Below are 24,097 nucleotides of genomic sequence, written 5' to 3'. Positions count from 1 at the left end.
GAGTGAGAGACGCGCAACAAAACGCGCTCGCGCATGTTCGTCGAATGACGGCAGCGCGCATATATCGACCACTAGTTCGGAGAGCAGCAAGCCTGAAGAGAGCGAAATTTTAGACTGGTACTAAAATCAAGCTGACATGAAGAGGCATTGAATTGTAACAGGACAACATGGCGTTCCAAATGAAGAAGAAAAAAATGAAGGATCGTCTCTAACAATTCAATTGCCACGAGACTCTTCGAGATCCTTGACGATCCAACCTGCACACTTGCGCGCGAGCGACAATGTATGATCTGTGAACAACCCCGAAATAACCCTGAGTGAGCCTTTCTTATCAAACAACGGGCACAGAGTGCAAACGAGACCTTACCTCGATCGAGTACGAACGCATGTGGCATTCCTTCCCGACACCTCTCCCTCCTCTTTCTCAAGTCCTCATCATCCCCTAACGCCTCTTCAATCTCTCGAATACTGTCTTCGAGTACCCACCCATCTCTTCCCGGTTCGGCCCAGTACCACCAACATATGTCCCCTACGAGTGATCGGTTCGACAACAATTCTCGATCGATGTCTTTGACATGTTGCATCTCTTTCTGTGCCATCGTGATGGCCGCAATGACCGTTTGGGGTGAACTGACTAATCGAGTTGTAGTGGTCGCTGCGCCTGAACCCGAGCCTGAAGGTTGATTTGAAGCGTCGGTTTGTCCAGTCAAGAGTCCTACGAGGGAGTTGACGACTTTGGTCGGCAGGTACGAAAGGAACGAAGTCGAGTAGAACAATGGGCGCAACGTCCAGGACGAGAACAAGGGAGACAGTTTGCGACCGTTTGGGGTTAAAGACATGGACGAGATGGTTGGAAACAGCAAGTGAGCGGAAGAGATCAAGTTTGGTCGTTGTTTGAGCATCTGTTACAACGCAAATTCGGACAACGACAGGTCAGAACTCGAGTCGATTTCTGAGCTTGATCTCGCGAGATCGCAATGTATTGTAGACACGTACTTGGAGACAGATCCAACTACCTATCGAATGTCCCATGATCATGATCTTGACGTCCTTGCCATACTTGCTGGCGAGTTGATCGACAAACTCGATTTTCGAATCGACCTGTTCTTCCAGAGTCGCTTGTTCGTGCGGTTTGAAGCCAGTCACTTTTCCATCTCGTTCAGCATCGAGACTATGACCCAAATGACCAATTGAGTACATCTCGGTCGACTCTTTGAATTCGGTTGGAAGTGCATCCCTCAACGCGGTTAGGAACGGATCGTAGTACTCGACCAACCCTGGGTTCCCGGGTACAAACACGACGACGAGTTTCGTCGTGATTGAACTCGGCGGGAATTGGGTGACATCGAACGGCAACGATCGAGGTCCAGCACGCGAGTGTTTGATCGGGTCGGGAGGAGGTGCGGGAGGAGCATTGAATGCCGGGAGGATCGTCGCATTCGAATCGAGTGGGCGTACAGAGTTCGTGGTCGAACTGGCCGAAGGGGACGAGGTTGGGATTGCCGCAAGAGCAGGTACTCGCGACACTCGATTCGGTCGAGTTCGTTCCCCTGTCGCAGTGGTCGAACTTGGTGATGCGGCGGATAGATCGGGAGCGTCGTTGTAGTGTACAGACTGCTTGTGTCGGTGTGAAGGTCTCGTGGTCGTACGGGCGGGAGACTCGGCACTCGTACCGCCGCCGGAAGACGAAGACGTCGGCGGTGGGGGAGGTGCAACAGTCGCGGACGATCCGGAAGCTCGTGGCGGAGGTGGTGGAGGCGCTTGTTTGTTCAAGTACGAAGACATGATCGGCTCTGTCAATGCCCTCCGGAGCTGGCGAAACAGTGGTGAATCGTGAATGCGTCAACTTCCCGATGAACGCGAAGCGAATAATATTTAGTCGCGTTCAAGCCTCTCTCATCCTAGGCTTTGAGTGCCATATTATCCTATATGCCACGTCCTATACGGATCCGAACCCAATTACAACCCTTAAAGGTGATGGCGGCTTTCATGCTTTGACTGTCCGGATCTCCGAACAAAAGACTATCCGCTTTTCAACAATCTTTTTTTTCCATAGTCAGCGAGAGTCACGCTAGCGCGAGAGCATGCACAGATGACCGGAAATAGTCTGGACCAGACAACATTCAGGAATATTTACAAGACGACGCTGAGACCCTCTTGACGCTTGATTTTACCTCGAAACCCCCAAAACGACCCCTTTGATTCCTTTTCTCCCGTGTCATCCCGAAATACAGCACAACAAGATTGACCGAAAAGAACATGCCCAAAAAGATCACGCGCCTATGGTATCCTCCAAGACGCCGTCTTGCTCGCGTTGCCATCCACCGCTGGCCCTCCTGCAAAACCTGACTTGGACACGTTCTCGCTGAACTGGAATCCAAGTACACCATTCGAATACCTCGAAATTCCCTCGATGCCATCTGTCCTTCAACCACGCTTGAACGGTCGATTCGTATCGAGTGAGATCGACATCGAGCGAGACTCGGGTGAGATCCAACGAGTTCTCAAACGAGTTGAACAACTGGACGACGAGTCTGTCTGAAAGTTCAGACGAAGCGAGGTGGAGAGGAGCGGTCCAATCTGGGAGGACGCCGATCGAGACGGTTCGAAGGTTTGTCAATTTCGACCAGTGTTCAACGAGTCTCGCAAATTCGAGTTCTAATGATGTGCGGTCGCACGTGATTGACAAGTGTTCAAGTCGAGACAAGGTTGAAATGAATTCGGGCAACGTTGAGGGGATCGTGCGCGAACCCAGCGAGAGCGACGTGAGCGAGTCCTTCGAAGCTTCGATCAGGGATAGGAGGGAAGACAGGAACGGGATCGCTAGGGTGGAAGGACCTGTCGTCGAATTCGAGAGCAAGAACCGAGTGAGGTGTTGCAACCGCACCAGCGGAACGTGCGAAAGCGTGCCCGAAGCAGGCAGGTCGACCCCAATCTCGAGTGACGTGAGTTTCGGGAATCGAGGCAAGAGGTTCAAGAGGAACGCAGGGTAGTACGGGTGCTCGACGAGACTCGTGTTCAAAGTCGTGAGGGTCAAGTGGCGCAAACGCTCGAGGTTGTCTGGCTCGAGCTGCGAGAAGAGCCGTTGAGCAAAGTAGGGCGGAGCCGAGATCTCGAGCGATTCGAGGTTTGGTAACGAGGGCAAGAGGAACTCGATGGGCATGCCGACGGTCTGCTCGACGTCGTGTGCGCCTGCGATGATCAGGAGGCGCTTGACGCGGGTTGCAACTTCATCGTTGCCTACAAGCAGAACGAGTTTGCGACGGGATTGGGAGGTGGCGAACGAGAGGACAAAGTTGGACCAGAGGTAACGCACACCGACGTCTCTCCAGTCGCGTGAGAGGAGCGAGAGGGTCGATCCGAGGTGGCGTTGAACTTGGAGCAGGGAAGCTGGAGTTGTCCTGAGCCCCTCGTCGGGATCTTGGATCGGATCGAGGTAGCTGAATATGTGCAGCAAGACGTCGTACGGTAGGGATGGCGGCATGGTCGCAGACACGCTTGCGAGAGGGCTGCGGCAGTAGACAGGCGTCGAAGGTCAAAGTGGCGCGTTGACGTCCGAGAATCGCCGACGTCAAGTGTGTTCAACTGATGCCTATTGCTTGATGAGCGGCATCGGCATGTTGTGAGTAGCAGGGAGAGCTGACCGTGAGCTGTGCCGGTGCTCCGAAGAGACCGCGGGTGGGGCCGCACCCGAGTTCCGTTTCTCACCCGCTGGACCGCCTAGTATCTGTGCGAGGTCGAGTGGAGCTTGTGTCGGTACTCGGCTAGTACTCGAAAAAGTATGCAGGTAGAATGAAGAATGCAGGGACAACCAGAGACGCTCCATCGATTGAAATCGATTGTTTCGAGTGTTGTCGTTAACCTCGGGAATCTCGTCGCGCTCTCACCCCGCGACTTGCAGGCCCCAAACGCGAGCGAGACCGCGCCTGAGCTGAGCCGATAGTCGCACCCCACATCGCTTGAGCTCCGATCGAACACGACTCGCGTCGCGACCACAACTTCGTCATCAATCGGCTCACGCTCGCCCGCAACCTCACAGGAGGGTAGACAGGCAGCAGCACGGTCAGTCTCGAGCTTCTTGCTACTCCAGTGTAGGCATCGATTGCACTCCTTTTGCGTCGTCATTTAGCCGAACAGTGCTCGCGCGGGGAACCTCCATCACGCATTGACTGACGCTCTCGTTCTCCACAGATGCCGACCGTCACAGCTCTGCTCGTCACCTACGTACTCGGCGGACTCACGTTTGTCCCGCTCTGTGTCGCCGCGTTCGTCGGGTTTCTGTTCTACACTTCTCCCGTCGTGTTGCACCCTCCTCGCAACTCGTTCCGGACCGCATCCGATACTCAAGCAAAGACTTCTGTCGACGATGCCCTCGACGATCAGGAACCCGTCACCGTGTATCGGGCAGGCTGGATCACCGCGAGAAGGACATATGAACCGACCTTGAACGGCACCGCTCACGACGGGACCTACGCCGGCATGCTCGCGAGCGGGTACCGATCCTTCATGGACCATCGCTCGAAGGATCCGAGGCGTTCGAAACCAAAAGACCGCTTCTTCGCCGTGCTCAAACACAACATCCTGTTCCTGTACGAGAGCGAGGACATGCACGAATGCTGGGCCGCGATCGAGGTATCGAGTCACGACGTCGTCGTGTACCCCGAGGGATTCGTCGATGGCGAGTTCTGGGTCAAGAGGACTGCGATCGAGCTCAAACCGAAACTAGTTGGCTCGAATCGAGCCGAGCCCGGATCAGACGGACACGATCGCGAGCGAGACCCTGCAGACGCACCTGTCGACGGGATCAACTATGATCCTGAGACGGGCAAACCTCTGCCGTGGTTCCTGTTTGCCAAAGTCAACTCGGACAAGGAAGACTGGCAAGTTATTCGCTCATTCGCCTGCGAAGCGGAGAATCTGACCTCCTGCTGCGACAGGTATCACTCGCTGGTACTTGCGTCAAGAATCGGCTCGCCGACCTGCGCAGCCGACACCGCTCGAGATCGGTCGCTGTTCTCTCCCGACGACATGTCTCACCTCGTCGACTCGATCGATTCCCTGCCCGACTCGATTCCAATGCGGTGGTTCAACGCATTGCTCGGTCGGGTGTTCCTCGCCGTGTACCGCACAGCCGCACTCGAATCGTACATCACGTCTCGCATTGTGCGCAAACTGAAACGCGTCAAAATCCCTTCCATGTTGTCCGAGATCCTCGTGAGGGAAGTCGATGTCGGATCCGCGACTCCACTGTTCTCAAAACCGATGCTCAAAGAACTCAATGCCGAAGGCGAGGCGAGTATGGAGTGTCAAGTCTCGTACGTCGGTGCGATCCGCATCACGATCGAAACCGTCGCTACCGTATCGATCTCGAGTCGATTCAAGCCGTACTCGGTTCGACTCGTGCTCGCGGTTGTGTTGCAAGAACTTGAAGGGACTCTGTTGCTCAAGATCAAGAAACCTCCTTCGAACCGGATCTGGTTCGGGTTCACGTCAATGCCCAAGATCAAAATGGCAGTCGAACCTGTCGTTTCGACTCGACAACTCAAATGGAGCATGGTCACATCTCCGATCGAGTCTCGGATCAGAGAAGTCGTGAGTTCTAGAAAACAAATTCCTCATCCAAAGTCTGTGTTCGAATACTAAAAAACGTGTGCCCTGGGAACAGATTGCGGAATCGATCGTCTTGCCGCACATGGACGACCTCTCGTTCTTCTCGACTCTCGATTTCCCTTCGACCGCTCGTGGAGGAATCTTTGGCACTGCCCTACGCCAGGAACGACCAGACCTCAACGTTCCGGCAACTACTGCGAATGACACGACCCCGAAAACCGATCACGACCTCGTCTCGCTCGCTGAACGAGGTCCCGACGAGGAAGACTTGATCGAACCTGGAGCTTCACGAGATCGAGATCCTGATGCCAAAGACAAGGTCAAAGCCGTCGAAGGAGTGTTGATCAGTGAAGGGAAAGATACGGTCGAACGGGCACGTCAGCGAATCGTGCGCAGACGTTCGAGCGCATCATCGAGCGTCACGGACGAAACTCTCGATTCGTTCAAAACGCAACTCGAACCGAAATCGCCGACGAATCCAGCGACAGTCACAAAGAGACCTAGTTCGATCAAGAGTACGAGTTCGGCCGCATCGACTTCCGTATCAAGCTTGGCCGGATTGGCAAGCGCGAAAATCGCGAGTTGGAGGGAGAAGAAAGATGCAGGATCAAACGAGGCATTGGCCGCCGCTATCACTACTGCGGGAGGTGGAGCGGGAACAAAGAGAACTTCGAGCTGGTTCGCGGCGAAACCCTCACCAGGACTCTCTACTCCCGGCACGACGATTCGGAGCGACCCTTCCAATACGACGACATACCCGGAAACGTTGTCGAGACAGAATACACGGACTACATCTACATCGTCCTTCTTGCCTCTGCAAGAAGTGGATCCCTCGACTTCTTCGACAGGCCCTGCTTCCTCGCCCTCGAAGCAAGAAGAGGTTTCGGCTTCTCGTTTACGCGAGATCATGACGCAACGCGCAGAATCTCGTGAACGCGAGAAGAAGGAACAAGAGATCGCGCTCGGATCCGAGACAGACGTCGAACTCAACAAAGTTTTGCCACCAGCGACCACCACCGTGTCTGAACCCTCCCTAGTGACGCCGAGCAACCTGTCCCTCACAGCACCTCGATCGGACACATCGAAACCTCTTCCATCTATCTCTCTCGAATCGGTTGAGCCTGTTTCCTCTACCCCGGAATCGAACGTCGCAGCAGATCAAGTCAACGATTCTTCCTCTCGATCTGATGCGCCTCAACTTCCGCATCGGCCAGCCTGGATCAAACCAAACGAAGCGGAAACCGACGTGCCCGTGCTCGATGCGTCTCCTTCGAGTCTGCCTCCTCCGCCTCCACCGATCCGACGATCTCCCTCCCACAGCGCATCTGCTTCAGTCGACTCGTCTCTAACTGCAGCGGTCCCGACGACGACAGCATCGATCCTTTCCTCTTGGCGAGCCAAAGCCGCCGACAAGGAAGCGATCGCTCAATCGGTCGCGCAGGCGAAAGAGAGTATGCGTAAATGGGGAGCAGGTTGGAACGCGCGTAGGACTGCCGGGAGACCTGCTGATGCCGAAGGAGCCGGACTCGTAGTGCCTTCGGACGAGTCGTTGTCATCAGGAAAAGAAGGTCTGGGAGGTGTGAGTGATGCGGGTCAAGAAGAAGAAGGGTATCGAGATTACCATCGCAAACGTGCTTCGTACTACGCCCCTTCAGAATCGAACGAACCTTCTCCACCGACTTCACCGAAACGACCTCTTCCTGCTCCTCCTGCCTTGGCCCACAAGAAATCGACTTCGACTGCTTCTCCCACTAGAATGCGAGCTTCGTCCGTCGCTTCAACCACTTCTTCCACTTTTGCTACCGCGACTGCGCATTTCGAACAATCGGCATCTTCATCTCCTTCAATTCAACTCGAGTCTGCGATCCGGTCTAATCCAGCATCACCACCACCGACAACGAGATCGACCATCATTCCTTCTTCTTCCCCTTCAACTTCACCTTTGAAACCGATTCCGAACATGATGAGCTCAGGAGGAGGAAGTGGATACCCTTATGGAAGAGCTACAATGATGCAGTTGCCGGGGATCAGGGATGAATCTCGCAAGAAACTCGTCAGCGAAGATCACTTGGCGGGTGAGAACCACCACAAAGTCGAACCCGCACGTTCCAACATTCAGCATCAATCAACTACGACTGAACCGTCAATCTCAACAACGACAAGCTTGACATCGGAGGGATTCAAGCCATCGACACTTGCAATGGAATCGCTGCCACGGATCAACGGTGATTCGAACATATCTTCCGATCCACCTCGTTTACCTCCTCGTTCGAATCCTCTTGAACCGACAGACACTACAAGTACTGTTCCTCCTCCTCCTCCTCCGGCTTTACCTCCGAGATCTGTACCAACTGTTCCTGTGACGGAGGATCTCGAACCTTCTCGAAAAGCGACACCAGATCCATCAGCTTCGCGAGTTGATCAACTGGAACAAGTTGCCGATGAAGCGGGATGGGGTCTTGAATCATCATGAACAGCAGAAGATTTTGAACCCGTGAAGCAAATGACAGGAGGAAAGGAAACGCTCGTAGACTTGGGTTTGTCGAGAAAGTTTTGGGTTTTTTTGGATCCCCTCTCTTGTCTTTGTTCAATTCTTCTCTTGTAGTCCTGTACCCTCCTTTTGATAAAACTACGAAACTTTGTTGACGATATAGTTTTTCTTCGACTACTCGACTACTGATGTGGTCAAGATGTCCCTGAAGAGGAGATTGCTACGATTTTCTTTCTTTACACAATTTCTGACTTTGGAAGGGATTCGTATGGTATACATGCGACAAAGAGAGGGGATCAAGAAAAGGATTTTGAGCGAATTCATCCAGAACAAAAAGCAGACCACAGGAAAGAGAGAAAGAAGGAACCGAAAAGCAGAAAGAACGGAAAACTTCTGATTGGGAAAGACAGAATGAAAGTGGATTGATACAAGGTGTTTACGACTTGAAAAGACTAGATGATTCTTTGCAAACTGCATGTTTTCGAACCCCCAGAGAAGAGGTTTTCAAGATTGTGAATTCGAACGAATGGTAGATCCTGGAAGCGATCGACTCGCCAGAGATTCCGAGCCTGTCGCACAAAGTGCATAAACCTCCAAGTCAGCACCTTCAATACAAAGTGACATCTGGCTTTCGGGCAGAAACAGAGAGAAAGAGAGAAGTTTGTTCTCACCTGTTCTACGATGATTCAAAGTTGCTGCACCAGCAGGTTGACCGATCCGCCTAGGAGTATCTCCTGCGACGATCCCTCCATGACCTTGAGAGAAAGTTTCTGGACTCGATCTACCATCGAAAGGACTTGAAGGTAATCCACTCGAATGAAGCCCAGTTGATGAAGTGGAGGTTTCAGCGATCAGGTCTCGCATGGCAGTTCGTCGATCGATACTGTTTCTCCCCCACGAAGCCGTTCTCGAATGATGGTGTGGTTGTTGTGATGTACCTCCCATCGTCGAATTCGATCCATTGTTGTTGTTGTTTCCCAAGACATTCGCACCACCCAAGAGTGTTCCACCTCCACTCCCTGCGAGTGAGCCTTTGCGAGAATGATGACTCATACCCGCATTCGAATGCGATCTAGGTCGATGTTGAACTGCTTGTAAGATTTGTGAGACATCGGGACCCGTGTAGGCCGAGATGGAAGGGTGCATTTTATTCGAAGATTGAGGAAGGAGTGCTTTTGGAGGTTTCGTCAACAAGGACAAGAAAGCTCGTTTCGCTGCAACCAGAAAAAAGGTTCAGTACCTACGAAGGGGAGGGGGAAGTAAATAAGAGAGGGAACGAACCGACAGCTGCATCGTTAAAGACGGCCCATGCCGAAGTGTCGTCACGCCATTTCACTTTGAACCCACCTCGATCGTCCTCCCACTCGCTCAAGAGATCCATCAAATCTCTCGTTTTGAGAGATGGGTCGAAATCAGACAGGAGCAAGATCCTGGTCTGGTTCGCACTGTTGAGGTACGGTGAAGGAGCGTTGGCAGGTAGGAGCGAGTGGGAAGATGACGAGGATTGACTGAGCGAGTGTTGGTGAGAGGATTGGAAGCCGGACATGATGGTTGATGACCCTTGAGGGCGAGACGGAGACGAGAGAGCGAGCGCGAGAGGAGAGGCGGGATCAAGTGGGGGTCGCACACTCGTGTGACTCTGTCGAGGATCGCAAGGTCAAGAACTGCAGTATATCCGAGTAGTCATTTACATTATGCTAGGGACATTGCCTGTCGTGCGGATTCAACTGCGTAGGGAGCGAGGCTGCGCAGAGAGACGCACCTTTTGGAAACGGTAGGCGGTTCGCTTCGCTTGGCTTCGTACAAGGGTGATCGGATCTGGTAGCTTATCGACGATCGAGCAAGGCGGACACGGTGAAGCGAATAATGACTGGACGAACGCGAGGGGTTAGCGAAAGGTGTTTCTTTCATCATCGTCACCGTTCAACTGCTTTTCTCGTCGACGATTCAAAGAGCAACGAACCCGGTGATGCAAGAAAAAAGCTACACAACACTAACAAGTCAAAACTGATTTTTTGGGTGGTCCTCGCTGGGTGTCCCTCGAAAGCGTCGATCGTAAAAAAAAGAGAGGAATCGGTAGGTCCACAGCGTCCAGCGCTCCTCGGTAAATCCAGTCGGGGGGTATTCAAGTAGTAGTAGTAGCAGCACGGGGAAAAGGGAGTCAAGATATAAAGTGTCTGTCGCCGTTGTCGTCGTCGTCAAGTGTTGATGTAGAATTGCAAGTTGATCGCATCCCTCCATTGCCGCGCTTCCATCTTCCTCTTCTTGACCTCGTCGGTGTCGGAGGAAGAGGAAGCAGAAGGAAGAGGGCTCGAAGGAGCTGAAGGATGTCGCAGGTAGAGAATCGCTTTCGTTCCGACCTTGATGCGAAGCACTACAAAACCAAACACATTTAGAAATCTTTCCTCCGCTGGCCCTCCGAGGTAGCTGGTAAGAAAAACTCACTGTCTTCGTCTTTGCCAAAGAGGCTGACAGGACCTTCTCCGCTCGTTCCGGTACCGACCACGGGAGACTGGTTGCTGCTGCCTTTGCGCGCTCCTGCCACCGCTCCACTGTTGAGTCGCACAACCGTGTACAGCTCGACCGGCGAGTTGGGGTCGGCATCGAGAGGAGGTGCAGGTGCTTTGACGAGGATCAACAAGTCGGTACAGAGCAACACGATCTGCGGACAAGTTGAATATTAGCTCTCAGCTCATGTTTCCTCGAAAGTTTTCTCGTTTCGAGTGCAAGGAAAAGACACTCACGAGTTCTTGGGTTAAAGTCTCGGTGAAAAGGGTGTGGATCTCGTCTGCCGGTAGAGAGTTATCCCCAAAGTCGTTCGCATCAAACATGGTCGTTCCCATGACTCCGAGTCTGCTCTTCGCTGATCCGTTCGGATAGTACGATGTTGCCGGCGCGAGCGGTTCCAAATGAGTTGTCGATCGTTTGACTGACCGAGTCAAGACGAGTTTGCCACTCCTGAGCAAGGTTCGGTGAGGTTGGACCAAACTACTCTTGTACCGATTCACGATCCTGCCTTGCCATGCCAGCAGTTGCGCTCGACCTTCTGTTTCGCGCTTGCTCTCGTTCAGGTTGGTCGCAACGAGGTCCATCTCGACCATGGCGGCGAGGATCGAAGGGTCGGGTTCGAGTGGCACGCCGTCCGGATGGAGAAATCCGGTACTGGCCGAGAGCGAATTGTTCAAGTTTGCAGGTGCGGGCGTGCACGCGAGTAGCGATTCAAGTAGGAGGCGGTATCGCGGGATACGCTGCACTGGGAGCAGCAAGTACGATTCGAGCGAAATTTGCGAGTGCGAAGGGTGAGCTCGGCAACGCTGTTGCGACACACAAGCTCAGTATCGTTCGCTGCCATTGAACCCGGCTGAAAAGCTCACCTTCATCCAGCTCTTGATCCGTTTCTTCTGAGATTGACTCAGGGTCGATCCGATTTGAGACGCCGCATCAAACATGGTCGAAGAAGTGATCCCAGTGGCACTCGTACCGCTCGCGGCGCTCGGTCGTGCCGACGAAGAGGACGACGCTGCCCATGTCTGGATCTGAGCGAGCGAGGCATCGAACCCGTTGACGTATGCCGAGTAGATCTTGAGGTACGAGCCGTGCTGACAGAACACCTCGCCGACTCGCGCTGCGACGACGCTCGATTCACCGCCAGCCCGAACAGCCGCGAGCAAATCAGGCAGCAAGATGGTGCGATGAAAGTCTCGGATCGCTTCCTGTAATCACAAGATTCGTGTGTTTTCTAGTCAGTGCGAAGAACATTCAAGCGTTCAAAGCAAGAAATCCAAAACTGACGATGTTGCCGAATACGGCCCGTCTTTCGGCCACGGGCAACACTGGATCTTTGCGACCTCCGTTTGACGACACCGTGTTGGCCGAACTCGCAACGTAAATCGCGCACAGTTCTTCGAGACCTCTCAAGTATGTCTGTTCCGTCTCGACAATCTCCTTGAGTACGGCTTCTCGTCGAACCGGATCGTTCTTCGTTCGAACCGATTCGATCGCTGCGCCATTACCGATACTGCCTGGCAAGGGCGAGAACGTTCCTGCTGGGATCGGAGTGTTGCGGCCTTCAGGAGATTCGCTCGAATCGTCGTACAGCTGAGATAGACGGGAAGAAGTTGGTCGTGGCGATCGAGATCCCATCGGGCGTCGCGTTGACTGTACACGTCGGACGTCGGGAGACTCGGCCCGCGAAATACTGGGAGATAGCGCACCGAGGGATGGAGAGTTCCGAAGCGTAGGTGGCGAAGGGGTACCGAGCGGGATATTTGGCAACGAGGTCTCTTCTGACAAGTCATCGAGGTCCCGCAGGTACGCCAGAACGGACCTAAGCGCCATTTGGTGAGTCTGCGGAGTCGGGCTCGGCAATTGTAGCATCGAGCTGGAATCGCTGGGGCTCTTGAACGCGTCAAGTACGAGAAAGGACCTTCGCTTGCTCGATCGAGTGGAACTGTCGGTCTCAAGGACCGCTAGTGCTTGCGGAACCGGAGGTTTAGAGCTCTTCTTTCTGAAGGTTCTCCTTGTTCCAAACAATCCGCCAATTGACTTCTCTTCGGCTTGGGACCCTTCGTCGCGAGTGACCGGTTCAGAGTACGTCCGAGAATCCGCTTCGAGCGCACCAGGCCGTCTCGAGTTCATTCGGGTGCTCGACACCTTCTTGAAGAGCCTGCCCCAGGACTTCTTGTTGGTGACCCCGGCGTTTGCAAGACCCGAGTCGGGATGGACGACTTCTGCTGGGCTTGCCGGAGACGGCATGATGGTCGCAGGCGAAGGCAGAGGTAGATCCTCTCGATCAGCAACGGAAGAGGCCGATAGATTGACGAGCTCGTTGAAAGAGTTCTGCAGAGGAGGAGCCGATGTCGGAGCTTCTCGACCTGAGAAAGAGAACTTGCGACCAGTCGGACTTTGAGCGAGAGTTGGCGGTGGAGAGAGCGAAGTTGTTGATGATTGCTCGTGAGTGCCGCTCGGTGTCCGAGACCGAGAGCCTGGGAGACTGTACGAGGCGGGAGGAAAATTGTGCGATGGCAGCGGCGACGGAGTATATCGCCCATTGCCTTGTGCGGAATCGTCGGGCGCGTCGGGAACGGCCGTCAAGAGGGGTCGAACGAGATTCTGATACTGCCAATGCAAAGGATTTCCATCGACAAGGAGCACTTCGAGGCAAGAAATGCGGGAGAGCCAGGAGGGAATGGCCCGGAGGCGATTTTCGCGAACGGCGAGAGTATGTAACCTCGAGAGATGCGAGAGCGAACTTGGCAGACTGGCGAGACCGCAGGCGTCGGCAATCAGGACGAGAAGTGACGGCATCGATCCGAGGAAGGAAGGAAGAGTTCCCCCAGACAGTTGATTGCCGTGGATATCGAGTTCCTCAAGAGCGGTGCAGGAGGTGATCACGAGCGGGACTTCGGTCAGACCGCATGAGCTATGTCGAAACAAGCCGTCAGCAACTAAAGCCAGGATACAAACGCTCCCTTTGCGGATCAGAACCCACCTGATGTCGAGGACTACGAGACCATGCGAGAGATTCGGCACGGTGACGTTGAGAAGAGGTTCGATGAGTAGCGGAGTCGCGGTGCGCGCGAGGATGAGGTGCGTCGTAGCTGTTCAAAAATCGGTTCGAATCAGTGAGCATCAAGGGGTTTGGCAAAACGAATCGACGTACAGCTTGGGACTTCGGTCATCTCGATAGGTTTTCCAGTCCAATCGAGGATGCGGTGGGAGACCTCGTCCGCCTGCTCTCCAGCGTCCCCAGTCCCTCGCGCAAAGTCCGAGTTCCACAGCACATCGTCGAGACCAGGAGAATTTGGGTTCCGGATACGTGCGAGATTCGAGAACGAATTGAGACCATTTGGCGATAGTGTTCCTGCTGAATGGGATCCACCGCTTCCTGGTCCTCCTACACCGTAGTAATCGCCGCCCCCGTTCGAGCTCGACATGGAATTGTCTCCCGAGGCTCCAAAGCTCAGGTATCGCATCTTGCGCGACCCGTCCTCGTCGTCGGTCGAGAGGAAATCTGTGTCGTCCATGGACAGGTACGACTCTGAATCGTGCGTCGAACTCCTCTCTCGTTCCCGAGGAGGATGCGATGCTGGAACCGGCGGTACATGCTGGGGCGCTCGCGTCTTGCCAGATCGTCCGCCAAAGTAAGGGCTCGAAGACGAGCTTGCAGCGAGATCGACAAGTGACGGCTTTCGTGACGGCGCTCGCGTACGACTAGCAGAGCGCGACCGGGCACGTTGGCGGATCGTTGCGGTTGGCACAGATGCCCCAAGATCGGGTATCGGTGGAACCGGCGGCGGTCTGTCTCGAGGTGGTTCGAGAGCATTCGCGGCGTGCCCCTTCTCTGGGGTCCTAGGTTGCATTTGCGCTCCCGCTTGCCATCGGTCGAGAGGCGATTCGAGTTCGGACCGAGGATGTGGACTCGGTAAGGGACTCGGAAGCGTCTTTGCGTATTTACTCAGTTCATCGAGGTTCTTTTGCAGATCGCCTTCCTCCCATCCGATGCCCAAGCCCGACAGGAGCGCGGTTGGCGGCATCCCGGTAGGCGGACTTGGGTGTTGATCAATCGAGGACGTATCGAGGTGAAGTGTTGCGATCCCCACAGGTCTCGACCCGCTTTGACTGCGTGCGAGCTCAGGCCATTCTGGAGTGTCGTCGAGCGATCCGACAGGCTCGTCGTTGTCGGTGGTATAAGGTGTCGCTCCGTCACTCTTGACTTTGCTCCAGTCACTTTCCGCAACCGAACTCGTTCGACAGCTGTAGCCCTCTTCCGTCATCTCGGGAGACTGGAAGAACGCGCTGTTGCGAAGTCCGCTGCCATGTTCCGACATGGCCGAGAACCGCGACGAAGCGGTCGAGCCTGCTTGCGAGAGGGCGGGAGTGCGCGAATTTGCTGAGGGCAAGGGAGGTCGAGGTCGAGGATGACTCAAGTCGAGGGGGGCGCCAGACGTGGCAGGCATCAAGTTCGCATCGGAATTGGCTCGTGAGCCAGATTTGGTCAGGGATGGCATCTTGCGCAAAGCTGGCTCTCCCGTGTCGCTGAACACCTCACTGCCTCGTTGACTGTGCAAAGAGTCGCTCGCCGGCGGTCGCGCAAACAGACTCGATCTCTGGCTCTCACTGAGCGAGTTGCGCGCTGAGCTTTTCGGCGGAAGTGGGGGACGAGAAACGGATGTCGAAGATCGGGGCCGTGGTGGAGTGTCCGCAATAGCAGCGAGAGCCGCAGAAGATAAGGCGCGAGGTGTGGCTACGGTACCATGCGGCGGCGGTGGCGATGATGACGGTGCGGAAGAGGTGTTTTCCAGAGGAGACGTCGCCGTCGAGCGTGAGAGAGGCGGGGATGAAAAGGTCGTACGGGCATCGCTGAACTCGGTTGATGTCGATCCAAGCGAGCCGTTCGAGTCGGACTTGGGAAGAGGGGTATCGAGAGGAGTATTCGCGAGAGGAAGGCGATCGAAAGAAGCAGACCCCTCGTCTGGCGAAATATTGCAGTCCCCACTGGCGAGATCAAGAGGTTCCTGCATGGGTGGGGTGGATCTTGTAGGCCGATAATTATAAGCTTCGGGCTGGACTACATTGTCATCGAATGTCGATTGAGAAAGTCGTGGGTAAGCTGCATGGCAGCGAGAGTCGCAGGTCAACAACGTCGATGCAAGGCTGCTTGATGTCTTGACGAAAGGAAGGCTCACCTCTGTTGGCAGCGCTCCGCTTGCTCCAGCTGGCTTGTCTCCGTTCCATCAGGTTCATCGGTTGCCCGGTAGAATCCCTCGACCGTCCTGGAGAACCTCGCTCTGCCGCATTGCTTGCTTCACTACTTTGACCAGTCTCTCTGCTCGCAGTCTTGGCCGCTTCGACGACGCGAGGCTCTCGTTCCTCGCCTTGCCGCTGCCCGAGCCCCTCGACCTGCTCTATTCGCTCTGACGCCAGCTTGATCGACACCGACGGTAGCTAGAAGCGCAGTCGCGAGTGCAAGTTCGGACCTCGAGATTGCAAGGCAGTCGTAAGACCGGGAAGAGAGTCCGGAATGTGAGCTGAAGTTCGCGATCCGGATCGAGACAGGTATGCGCCTGAGCGCTTCTGCGCGCTCGAGCGGAGCTACAGTCGGCACTGCGTTGCCCAGAGAGCCGTGTGAGCGAGACTGGGGTCGCAGTTGATGGGCTCAGCAGCCGAGAGCGAGAGCCGTTGCAACGTTGAACGATGCACCTCGCCGACGCGCGCAGTACGGTTGCAGCGAGTATCCCGGGTTGTGCGAGTTCGTATGGCGGGAAGCGGAAGCGTTGTCTGTCGAAGTACGATGCTGTCGCTGAAAACACGCCGACTGTCGATCTCACCGGCGACGCGAAACTCAGAGAGGCACAGGAAACCCGACTCGGCGATCGACCTCAATACATGCGCCTCTCGTTGGCTCATCGCGTTCTGCTCTCACACCTGAACTCGGTCATTCCCGTCTGCCTCGTTAGCTCGCGCTGTGAAGCGGATTTGCACGCTCCCCGAGTTACACGGTCCAGAAATAGAATGGGCTCGACCGCACAGATCGCTTAATCTCAAGGTTGATGCTGTGACATGTCGCGCCTGCGATATACATGCTGAATCTGGAGCAGCGTTGTAGCCGTACTCTGGATCTTGGTTTGACACGGGAGCCATATGGTATCTCCGCGGAAGCCTTCGGAGTTCTCGAGCCTCCTCCTCAGTATCCGATCGCTGCATGCTCGATTCGCCAGCTCTTGCAACTTCTTCTCGAGTCATCGATGTCCGAACCAACGCAGTACTGGTGGAACGATACAGCGATCGAGTACAGCTGTGATGAGCGGACGCCCAAGGACTCGCAGTGGGTCGAATACACGCTCGTGACTACTGGCACACGAATGAAGATGGCGAGAGCACCATACTGCAATGCGTCTGCGACTTACCGAGGTACGAAGATACCCTGGACCAAGGAAGATGCAGAATCGTTCGTCCCAGCTGACAACTTGCTGTAACTGACTCTCTTCTCCATCTCCTGCTCTTTGCACACCCATTCTACCGCTGTCGAAACGTACAGGAGGATCTTATGTTTCGATCAACGGTGCAATCGACAAGAACGGGTCGACTTGGGGCTGCAGTGTCGATGCAAAGACTTGGACATGGTACTCGTCCCAGGGAAACGGTGAATCGTGGAAACCGCAGATTCTGTGCGGATGGGACAACATGAACTCGAAAGACGAGTAAGGTCTCTCACTTCTCGGCAGTTCCCACTGAGCTTTTGCGAGGCTGACCTGTTCATCTTCGTTCTCTTAGCATCCAGACTTGGTTAGCTACGGACCCCTCGGGCAAGACCGCCATCGCAGTTGGGAGTTGGATCGGGTTGCCTTCAGACAGGACGTAGGTTTTGACTGCGCGCGCTTCACGTTCATCCGCCTCGCTCACATCGCGGACGTATACATAGCGAAGAAGGAAAGACAAGCGCCATGTCTTTCTTCCCGACAGTCTCTCAGCCAGCTCCATTCGATTTAGCGGCAACGTCGACGACATCTGCGACGGACAGTAGCGATCGAGCTACCACAACGAAGGGTAAGATCGTAAGGAGAACGAGAGAGACAGCGCAAGCAGGGCACGGGCTGACGAGGCTGCAACAGGCACGAACAGCTCGACAGCAACCGTTACAGCATCGGTTGATGGCGCCCAGGAAGCGTCTGCTGCAGGATCGGCTAAGTCGCTCCTGGGAGACACATCCATGTATATTATGATTGGAGTCGCTACGTTTGTTATTGTTGGAGGTCTGCTCGCGTTCGCATTGTGCCTCAAGAAAAGCAGCAAGAAGAGGCCAGCAGCTAATGACTCGGAAGATGAGAGTCTGCTAGACACCGATTATGGTCAGTCCAAGCTTGCTACCTTTCTGTCGAAAGAGTATCTGACTGCGCCGGGTACCTACCGCAGATGAAGAGACTCATCACAAGGCCAAAGGGAAACGACGAAAGAGCGTAGGTGCAAATTACCAGTACATAGCTCCCAGATTCTGACCACTTTTCCAGTGATGTCCTACCAAAACTCTTAGTCCGATAGAGATCGGCTGCAATAAATTCTGTGAGAGTTGTGTTTATCACTTGAGAAGATTGAAAAAGTACCGCACGGGCCCCGTGTCAACAGCGCACTCGTCTCCGGCAAAGTTTGTCCGGCCCTCAGGCGTAGGTAATGTATGTCCGAAGAGAGCGCAGTGCCCAAGCTGGGTACGAAGCGCCGCAAACGAAGCGTGGCGTGGCGGACTTCCTCTGTTTTGCGAATTGCAATGATTCGCACGCTTAAACGCGCCCAAAGGCATAGTCTAGCTTAGAGGTACACGAGTCTGCTCTTAGCTGCTTCCAGTGTCGCATGACAGTCTCGGTCTTTGGTTGAGCCGCTCAGCTCGTTACTGAAACACCCCAAAATTCGGTCTGAATGAACAATACTAGCTGTCACTTTCGCCCCTCAATTGTTCGTTTCAAGAATCCAGACTTGCGATGCATTCGAGAGCTATAAACACCACTGCGTCGATGGAAAGGCTTTTTCTCTCGATCTAACCGGAAACATCGGAGTCTTCCTTGCTTTTGGGTCCTGTTGACAAGCTGGGATCCAGAAACGGTGGCTCTTTAGAAATAAGTCATAATAAGTTTGCAGTCATTGTGGCGTACGACTAGTTGCATTTTTTGCACGAAGCTGTCCGTCAGGCGGACCCGTTTCGCCTGTGTTTCCTTACATCTGTTTTCCTCGCCACGAAAGGACGATATCCCGTAGTCCTGTTCCCCTCGTACGCTCAAGGCTCGGGAGCGCTACCGGAAGTGCTGCGTGGCACTCGAGTATCAGAGAGATTCAAGCTCAAAGACAGGACAAGCTCGCAAGGACCAAGTGAGACTGCTCGATCGTTGATGTCAGTATTACTACAGCTCCGTTGCAAGTCTGGCTTCCGGACTTGGATAGACATCAAGCGAAAAAAATGGCGACCAGGTTAATGGGAGCGAGGCGAGGTTACCGTCAAGATCAGGAAGGCCTGTTCTCGTCGAGTACGACCGCAGAGCTAGATCGAATGGTTCGCCCGGCCGCTGGTCGCCTATGTTTACCTCGTCGCAGTGCTTTGGAACCGCACAGCAGCGGCGATACACAGAGAGAGACTGCAGGCCCCGATTTTTGCGCGAGGTCTCGGGAAAATCAGACGGGAGGGTTGTGACCTCTCCTCGCCCATACACGCTTCCGATTGCTCGGTCAGCGGCATACAAGACACCTAAAGACCTTTCGACAGCCAGGAGCAGCGCGCGTAGACCTTCAGAAGTCGCCTGCGCCTCGAACTCGGGTTCTTGATCAACCAAACGCGTGTCTCTCCCTCGCCTGTCCCGTTTCTCCGCCTCGGTCTCTTTGGAAGCGATGGCAGTGAGTCGAACTTATCTCTCGGTACTCAGTGGACGCGTACGCGAATAGCAGCTGACTTTCGGTGGTCTCGCGACGCGTGACTGCAGTCGCTTCCCAATCCTGTGATATCGGCTCTCGGCCACGGTGCCGACACGCCAGCGGACGCTTTGTCGGACTACATCCCTCAATCGAACGAAGTGTCGCGTGTGCCTTCAACTGCAGGAGATTCAGTCGAACCGAAACCGGAAGATGAAGAGGAGGAAGAGCTCGAAGAAGAGGAAGAGCAGGACGACTCGGACGCGGAAAGCACTGCTAGCGGAGACGTCGCTATGAAGAACGGAGCGGGCGGCGGCACAAAGCTTACAGCGAAGAAGGAAGCCAAGAGGAAACTCGACGACAAGGTATGCTTCGCTTGCCGTACGACTCTTCTCAATGCTTGCAAGCTAACGCACGTTTTCGAATTGAACATAGCTGGCAAGCGGTCGATCGAAACAAGCATCGCTCAAGTCTGCCGATTCGATCAAGCGATTCACTTACCTTCTCGGCCAAACCGACCTTTTCAAACACTTCTGCGACTTGAAAGCGCAGCGTGATCCCGAGTTTGCCAAGCTGTTGGCCGAGGCGGAGAGTGCTGGAAAACAAAAGGGCCGGTAGGTATCCCATTCCCCGACACGGCAAATCCGCTCCATACTTACACTATTGTAACATTGTAGACGAGGCAAGGTTGCTCAATCTCGGGGACGCAAATCGGAAAAGGAGGAAGACGCAGAGTTGCTCGCAGAAGGCAAAGGAGATGGTGACGAGGGCGAGGAGGGACCTTTCGTTTTCACGGAATCACCTGCTTGTACGTCGCGATTTCGGCAGGCGCCGATTGTATTTGCTGACCGTCACTTCTCGTTCAGTCGTCAAGGGCGGCAGAATGCGAGAGTACCAAGTGCAGGGACTGAACTGGATGTGCGGTCTCCACTACAACGGTATCAACGGTATCCTGGCGGACGAGATGGTTCGTCGGCTCATCTTCAGAATGTCCGTCTCTGGCTTAGGGGAGACTGACCCGGATTGCTGTCCTATTGATCAGGGACTCGGAAAAACACTTCAAACGATCTCTTTCCTTGGATACCTCAAATTCCACCGAGGCATCCACGGACCCCATCTTGTCGTTGTGCCCAAAAGTACTCTCGACAATTGGCGACGAGAAATTGCGAAATGGGTACCGGGCTTCAATGTCGTGAGCTTGACGGGAACCAAGGAAGAACGGGTGAGTCATACTTCCGCGTTGCCTAGGTGTCCTGAACCTGACACTGACGACTTTTCTATACTCAGGCTGACATCATCTCCAGCCGCATCCTACCTGGGGACTTTGACATCCTCATCGCTTCGTACGAGATGTGCTTGCGCGAAAAGTCCGCCCTCAAAAAGCTCTCGTGGGCATACATCGTCATCGACGAGGCTCACCGCATCAAGAACGTCGATTCGATGCTCTCGCAGATCGTGCGATTGTTCGACTCGCGAGGTAGGATGCTCATCACGGGAACTCCTCTGCAGAACAACCTTCACGAGCTCTGGGCGCTTCTCAAGTGAGTCGGCGTCCACCGCCGCGCCGTTACGCCCTGAACAACAGCTGACTAAGACATTGCTTGACTAGCTTCCTCTTGCCTGACGTCTTCTCTGACGTTGCCGACTTTGACGCTTGGTTCGAGAAACAAGCACCAGCCGAAGCCAAGGAAGAAGATGCCGAAGGCGAAGCGCCCAAACCAATCGACAAGGATGCCGAAGACGAAGCATCCAACAAGGTCGTCAAGCAGCTGCACTCGGTTCTGCGGCCTTTCCTGCTGCGACGAGTCAAGATGGATGTTGAAAAGTCGCTGCTACCAAAGAAGGAAATCAACGTCTACGTCGGCATGACCGATTTGCAACGCAAATGGTATAAGAGTATCTTGGAGAAGGACATTGACGCGGTCAACGGAGCTGGAGGCAAGAAGGAGGGCAAGACACGATTGCAAAACATCGTCATGCAGCTCCGGGTAGGTTCCCGTTTTTCCCGAAACGCTTCGACAGGCGAATGCTCACTTCGCAACGCTTTGATCTTTCAGAAATGCTGCAACCACCCCTACCTCTTCGACGGTGCCGAACCTGGCCCTCCATTCACGACCGACGAGCACCTTGTCGAGGCGGCCGGAAAGATGATGGTTCTCGACAAACTCCTGAAAGCGATGAAGGCCAAGGGTTCGAGGGTGCTCATCTTCTCGCAAATGAGTCGTGTCCTTGATATTCTTGAAGATTACTGCTTGTTCCGGGAGTTCAGTGAGTCTTGAGACGATTTTCTATGTTGCGTGTGTCCGCAATGCTGATCTTGCCACAATAGAATACTGCCGACTTGATGGAGGGACCGCGCATGAAGACCGAATGGAGCAAATCGATGCCTACAATCAGCCTGGATCCGAAAAATTCATCTTCCTCCTCACGACGCGCGCAGGAGGTCTCGGAATCAACCTGGTCTCGGCCGACGTTGTAGTGCTCTACGACTCCGACTGGTAAGCGGCGCTGAACCAGTACACGTTTGTGCTCGCATCGACTGAATTTTCTCTCAAACTCCAGGAATCCTCAAGCTGATCTGCAAGCAATGGATCGCGCTCACCGAATTGGACAGACAAAACAAGTATATGTCTTCCGATTTGTGACGGAGAACGCCGTTGAAGAGAAGGTTCTCGAGCGTGCCGCTCAGAAATTGAGGTTGGATCAACTGGTCATTCAGCAAGGGCGATCGCAACCGACGAGCAAGAGTGAGTACTTCGCGTATTTGTCTTCAATTTGCCCCCGGGCTAACGCTTTTACTCGTAGCTGCCAACAAGGACGACTTGGTCGACATGATCCAACACGGTGCCGAGAAAATCATCAATTCGAAAGAGTCGATGTCGATCGAAGATGACATTGAGGACATCATCCGACGCGGCGAGGAGAAAACGCAGGAGCTCAACTCGAAGTATGCCTCGCTCAACTTTGACGACCTTCAAATCTTCAATTCGACCGCGCAGACGACAACGGAATGGGAGGGAGAGGAATACGGCCGCAAGACGCAACAGGCCGCGAACAAGCTCGCCAACTTGCTCTGGACCGCCGAGCCGAGCAAGCGAGAGCGCAAGTCCAACTACAACATTGACGGCTACTACAGCAACGCACTTCAGACTGGCGCTCGTCCAGGAGCCCGCGGTGCTCGGGGACCCAAGTCTGTCATCTCGTGAGCTTCCCTTTCTTGCTTGAGCCTATCTCCCCGTCTCGCAGAAACTGAGCCTTGATTCGTGCTGGCAGCGACGACTACAAGTTCTTCTCTCCGCGCCTGATCGAGATCCAGGAAAAGGAACAGCTCTGGCTCATGGTGCGTCTTCCGTGCAGTCGCACAATGCAAACTCTTTGCTGACGGGCCTGCCCACCCCTCAGAAACAACGTGGCGAGAAGGCTGTGGCGCGAAAGCCTACAGAAGGAGTTACGTCTGCGCAGGCTGAAGAGGAGAGAGATGCCGAACAAGCGGCCATCGACAACGGTACGTATACTCACGTTTCGCTCTTGTTCGCAAATTGAAATGCTCATACATTTTCTTCTCCTGTAGCCGAAGCTCTCACCGACGCCGAACAGCAAGAAAAGGAGGAGCTGAGTCAATCTGGGTTCTCGAACTGGAACAAGCGAGACTTCCAGCTCTTCTGCAGGGGAACGGAGCTGCACGGGCGCGATGATTACGAGAACATTGCTCGAGAAGTCTTGACGAAGACTGTCGAGGAAGTCAAGGAATACTCGGAGGTGTTCTGGGAGCGCTCGCAGGAACTCGAAGGTACGCTTGATTGACATCTGAGCAATCGATATTTGCGAGACTAATCCAGATGACTCTGCACTACAGAACATGACCGGCTCATGGCGAGGTTCTCGGCTGCCGATACCAAGCGGGCCAAGGAAGCTCGTGTCGAGAACCTGATCAAGTCGAAGGTTGCCTCGGTGCCATATCCTCTTCAGCAGATGAAGATTGTCTACTCGAACCAGACAAAGGGCAAATCGTACTCTGACGATGAAGATCGATTCCTCCTCGTGGAACTCGCCAAGTACGGCATGGGCAAAGAAGACACATACGAAAAGATCAAGCGGGACATCAACGAGTGGCCGGCTTTCCGATTCGACTGGTTCCTGAAATCTGTACGTCGCTGCCTTGCGCGCGCCTTAAGCTAGACTAGCTCACTGACTACGTCTCGCTCCGGCAACTGCAGCGCACTGCGATCGAGATTGGACGTCGATGCGCAACGCTCGTCGCTCTTGTCGAGAAGGAGTTCCAGCCCGAAGAGGAGAAGGATGAAGAGAAGAAGCGGGGCGCGCGCAAGTCGACGGGAGAAGCTGCACCTCCCGCCGCGGCCGGGCCAATTAAGGGCAAACGCAAGGCACCTGGCGCAGGTGATGCCGCCAGTGACGTCTCTCGCGCGAGTACCCCTGCTGCTGGTCCAGCGCCCAAGAAGCCAAGGAAGTGAATGCATGCGCCTTGACTATCCCTGACTGTTCTTTCCCGTTCATCTCTGTTTCCCTTTGGGTTTTGTCTATCTCGGTTCTCCCATGTGTAGATTTTCTCTCTCTTCTCTGGCGCCTTCCGTCTGTGTGTGC

General features: G+C 54.4%; 7 protein-coding genes across 7 annotated transcripts; 3 read left to right on the top strand and 4 right to left on the bottom strand.

The window, feature by feature from the left end:
- Positions 1-216: 216 nt before the first annotated feature.
- On the bottom strand, positions 217-1,785 carry JCM15063_002837 (bifunctional triacylglycerol lipase/ester hydrolase; the record flags this gene model as incomplete). The annotated part of the gene is made up of 3 exons (XM_076679347.1): positions 217-290; positions 368-902; positions 997-1,785. 3 exons carry the CDS (start codon positions 1,783-1,785, stop codon positions 217-219), a joined length of 1,398 nt encoding a protein of 465 aa, XP_076533457.1.
- Positions 1,786-2,272: 487 nt separating this feature from the next.
- On the bottom strand, positions 2,273-3,484 carry JCM15063_002836 (uncharacterized protein; the record flags this gene model as incomplete). The annotated part of the gene is made up of 1 exon (XM_076679346.1): positions 2,273-3,484. One exon carries the CDS (start codon positions 3,482-3,484, stop codon positions 2,273-2,275), a length of 1,212 nt encoding a protein of 403 aa, XP_076533456.1.
- A 707-nt stretch (positions 3,485-4,191) lies between these two features.
- On the top strand, positions 4,192-8,083 carry NVJ2 (Nvj2p; the record flags this gene model as incomplete). The annotated part of the gene is made up of 3 exons (XM_076679345.1): positions 4,192-4,880; positions 4,938-5,592; positions 5,666-8,083. The coding sequence occupies 3 exons, from the start codon at positions 4,192-4,194 to the stop codon at positions 8,081-8,083; spliced, it is 3,762 nt and encodes a 1,253-aa protein (XP_076533455.1).
- A 522-nt stretch (positions 8,084-8,605) lies between these two features.
- Positions 8,606-9,647, bottom strand: JCM15063_002834 (uncharacterized protein; the record flags this gene model as incomplete). The annotated part of the gene is made up of 3 exons (XM_076679344.1): positions 8,606-8,670; positions 8,773-9,315; positions 9,383-9,647. 3 exons carry the CDS (start codon positions 9,645-9,647, stop codon positions 8,606-8,608), a joined length of 873 nt encoding a protein of 290 aa, XP_076533454.1.
- A 652-nt stretch (positions 9,648-10,299) lies between these two features.
- On the bottom strand, positions 10,300-15,624 carry JCM15063_002833 (uncharacterized protein; the record flags this gene model as incomplete). The annotated part of the gene is made up of 7 exons (XM_076679343.1): positions 10,300-10,475; positions 10,547-10,763; positions 10,846-11,415; positions 11,476-11,814; positions 11,894-13,523; positions 13,593-13,701; positions 13,764-15,624. 7 exons carry the CDS (start codon positions 15,622-15,624, stop codon positions 10,300-10,302), a joined length of 4,902 nt encoding a protein of 1,633 aa, XP_076533453.1.
- Positions 15,625-16,848: 1,224 nt separating this feature from the next.
- On the top strand, positions 16,849-17,465 carry JCM15063_002832 (uncharacterized protein; the record flags this gene model as incomplete). The annotated part of the gene is made up of 3 exons (XM_076679342.1): positions 16,849-17,014; positions 17,142-17,304; positions 17,378-17,465. The coding sequence occupies 3 exons, from the start codon at positions 16,849-16,851 to the stop codon at positions 17,463-17,465; spliced, it is 417 nt and encodes a 138-aa protein (XP_076533452.1).
- A 2,009-nt stretch (positions 17,466-19,474) lies between these two features.
- Positions 19,475-23,967, top strand: JCM15063_002831 (uncharacterized protein; the record flags this gene model as incomplete). The annotated part of the gene is made up of 17 exons (XM_076679341.1): positions 19,475-19,480; positions 19,567-19,860; positions 19,931-20,109; positions 20,173-20,303; positions 20,362-20,462; positions 20,538-20,717; positions 20,783-21,036; positions 21,105-21,483; positions 21,553-21,763; positions 21,825-21,993; positions 22,058-22,242; positions 22,301-22,697; positions 22,769-22,835; positions 22,898-23,000; positions 23,067-23,285; positions 23,352-23,641; positions 23,713-23,967. 17 exons carry the CDS (start codon positions 19,475-19,477, stop codon positions 23,965-23,967), a joined length of 3,420 nt encoding a protein of 1,139 aa, XP_076533451.1.
- Between the last annotated feature and the right edge of the window lie 130 nt (positions 23,968-24,097).

The sequence above is a fragment of the Sporobolomyces koalae genome (genome assembly GCF_050403365.1).
Source record: "Sporobolomyces koalae JCM15063 DNA, S_koalae_JCM15063T_v1_ctg22, whole genome shotgun sequence".
NCBI lineage: Eukaryota > Fungi > Basidiomycota > Microbotryomycetes > Sporidiobolales > Sporidiobolaceae > Sporobolomyces > Sporobolomyces koalae.
The sequence above is the reverse complement of the archived record's forward strand: the minus strand, read 5'-3'. Positions and strand labels throughout refer to the sequence as shown.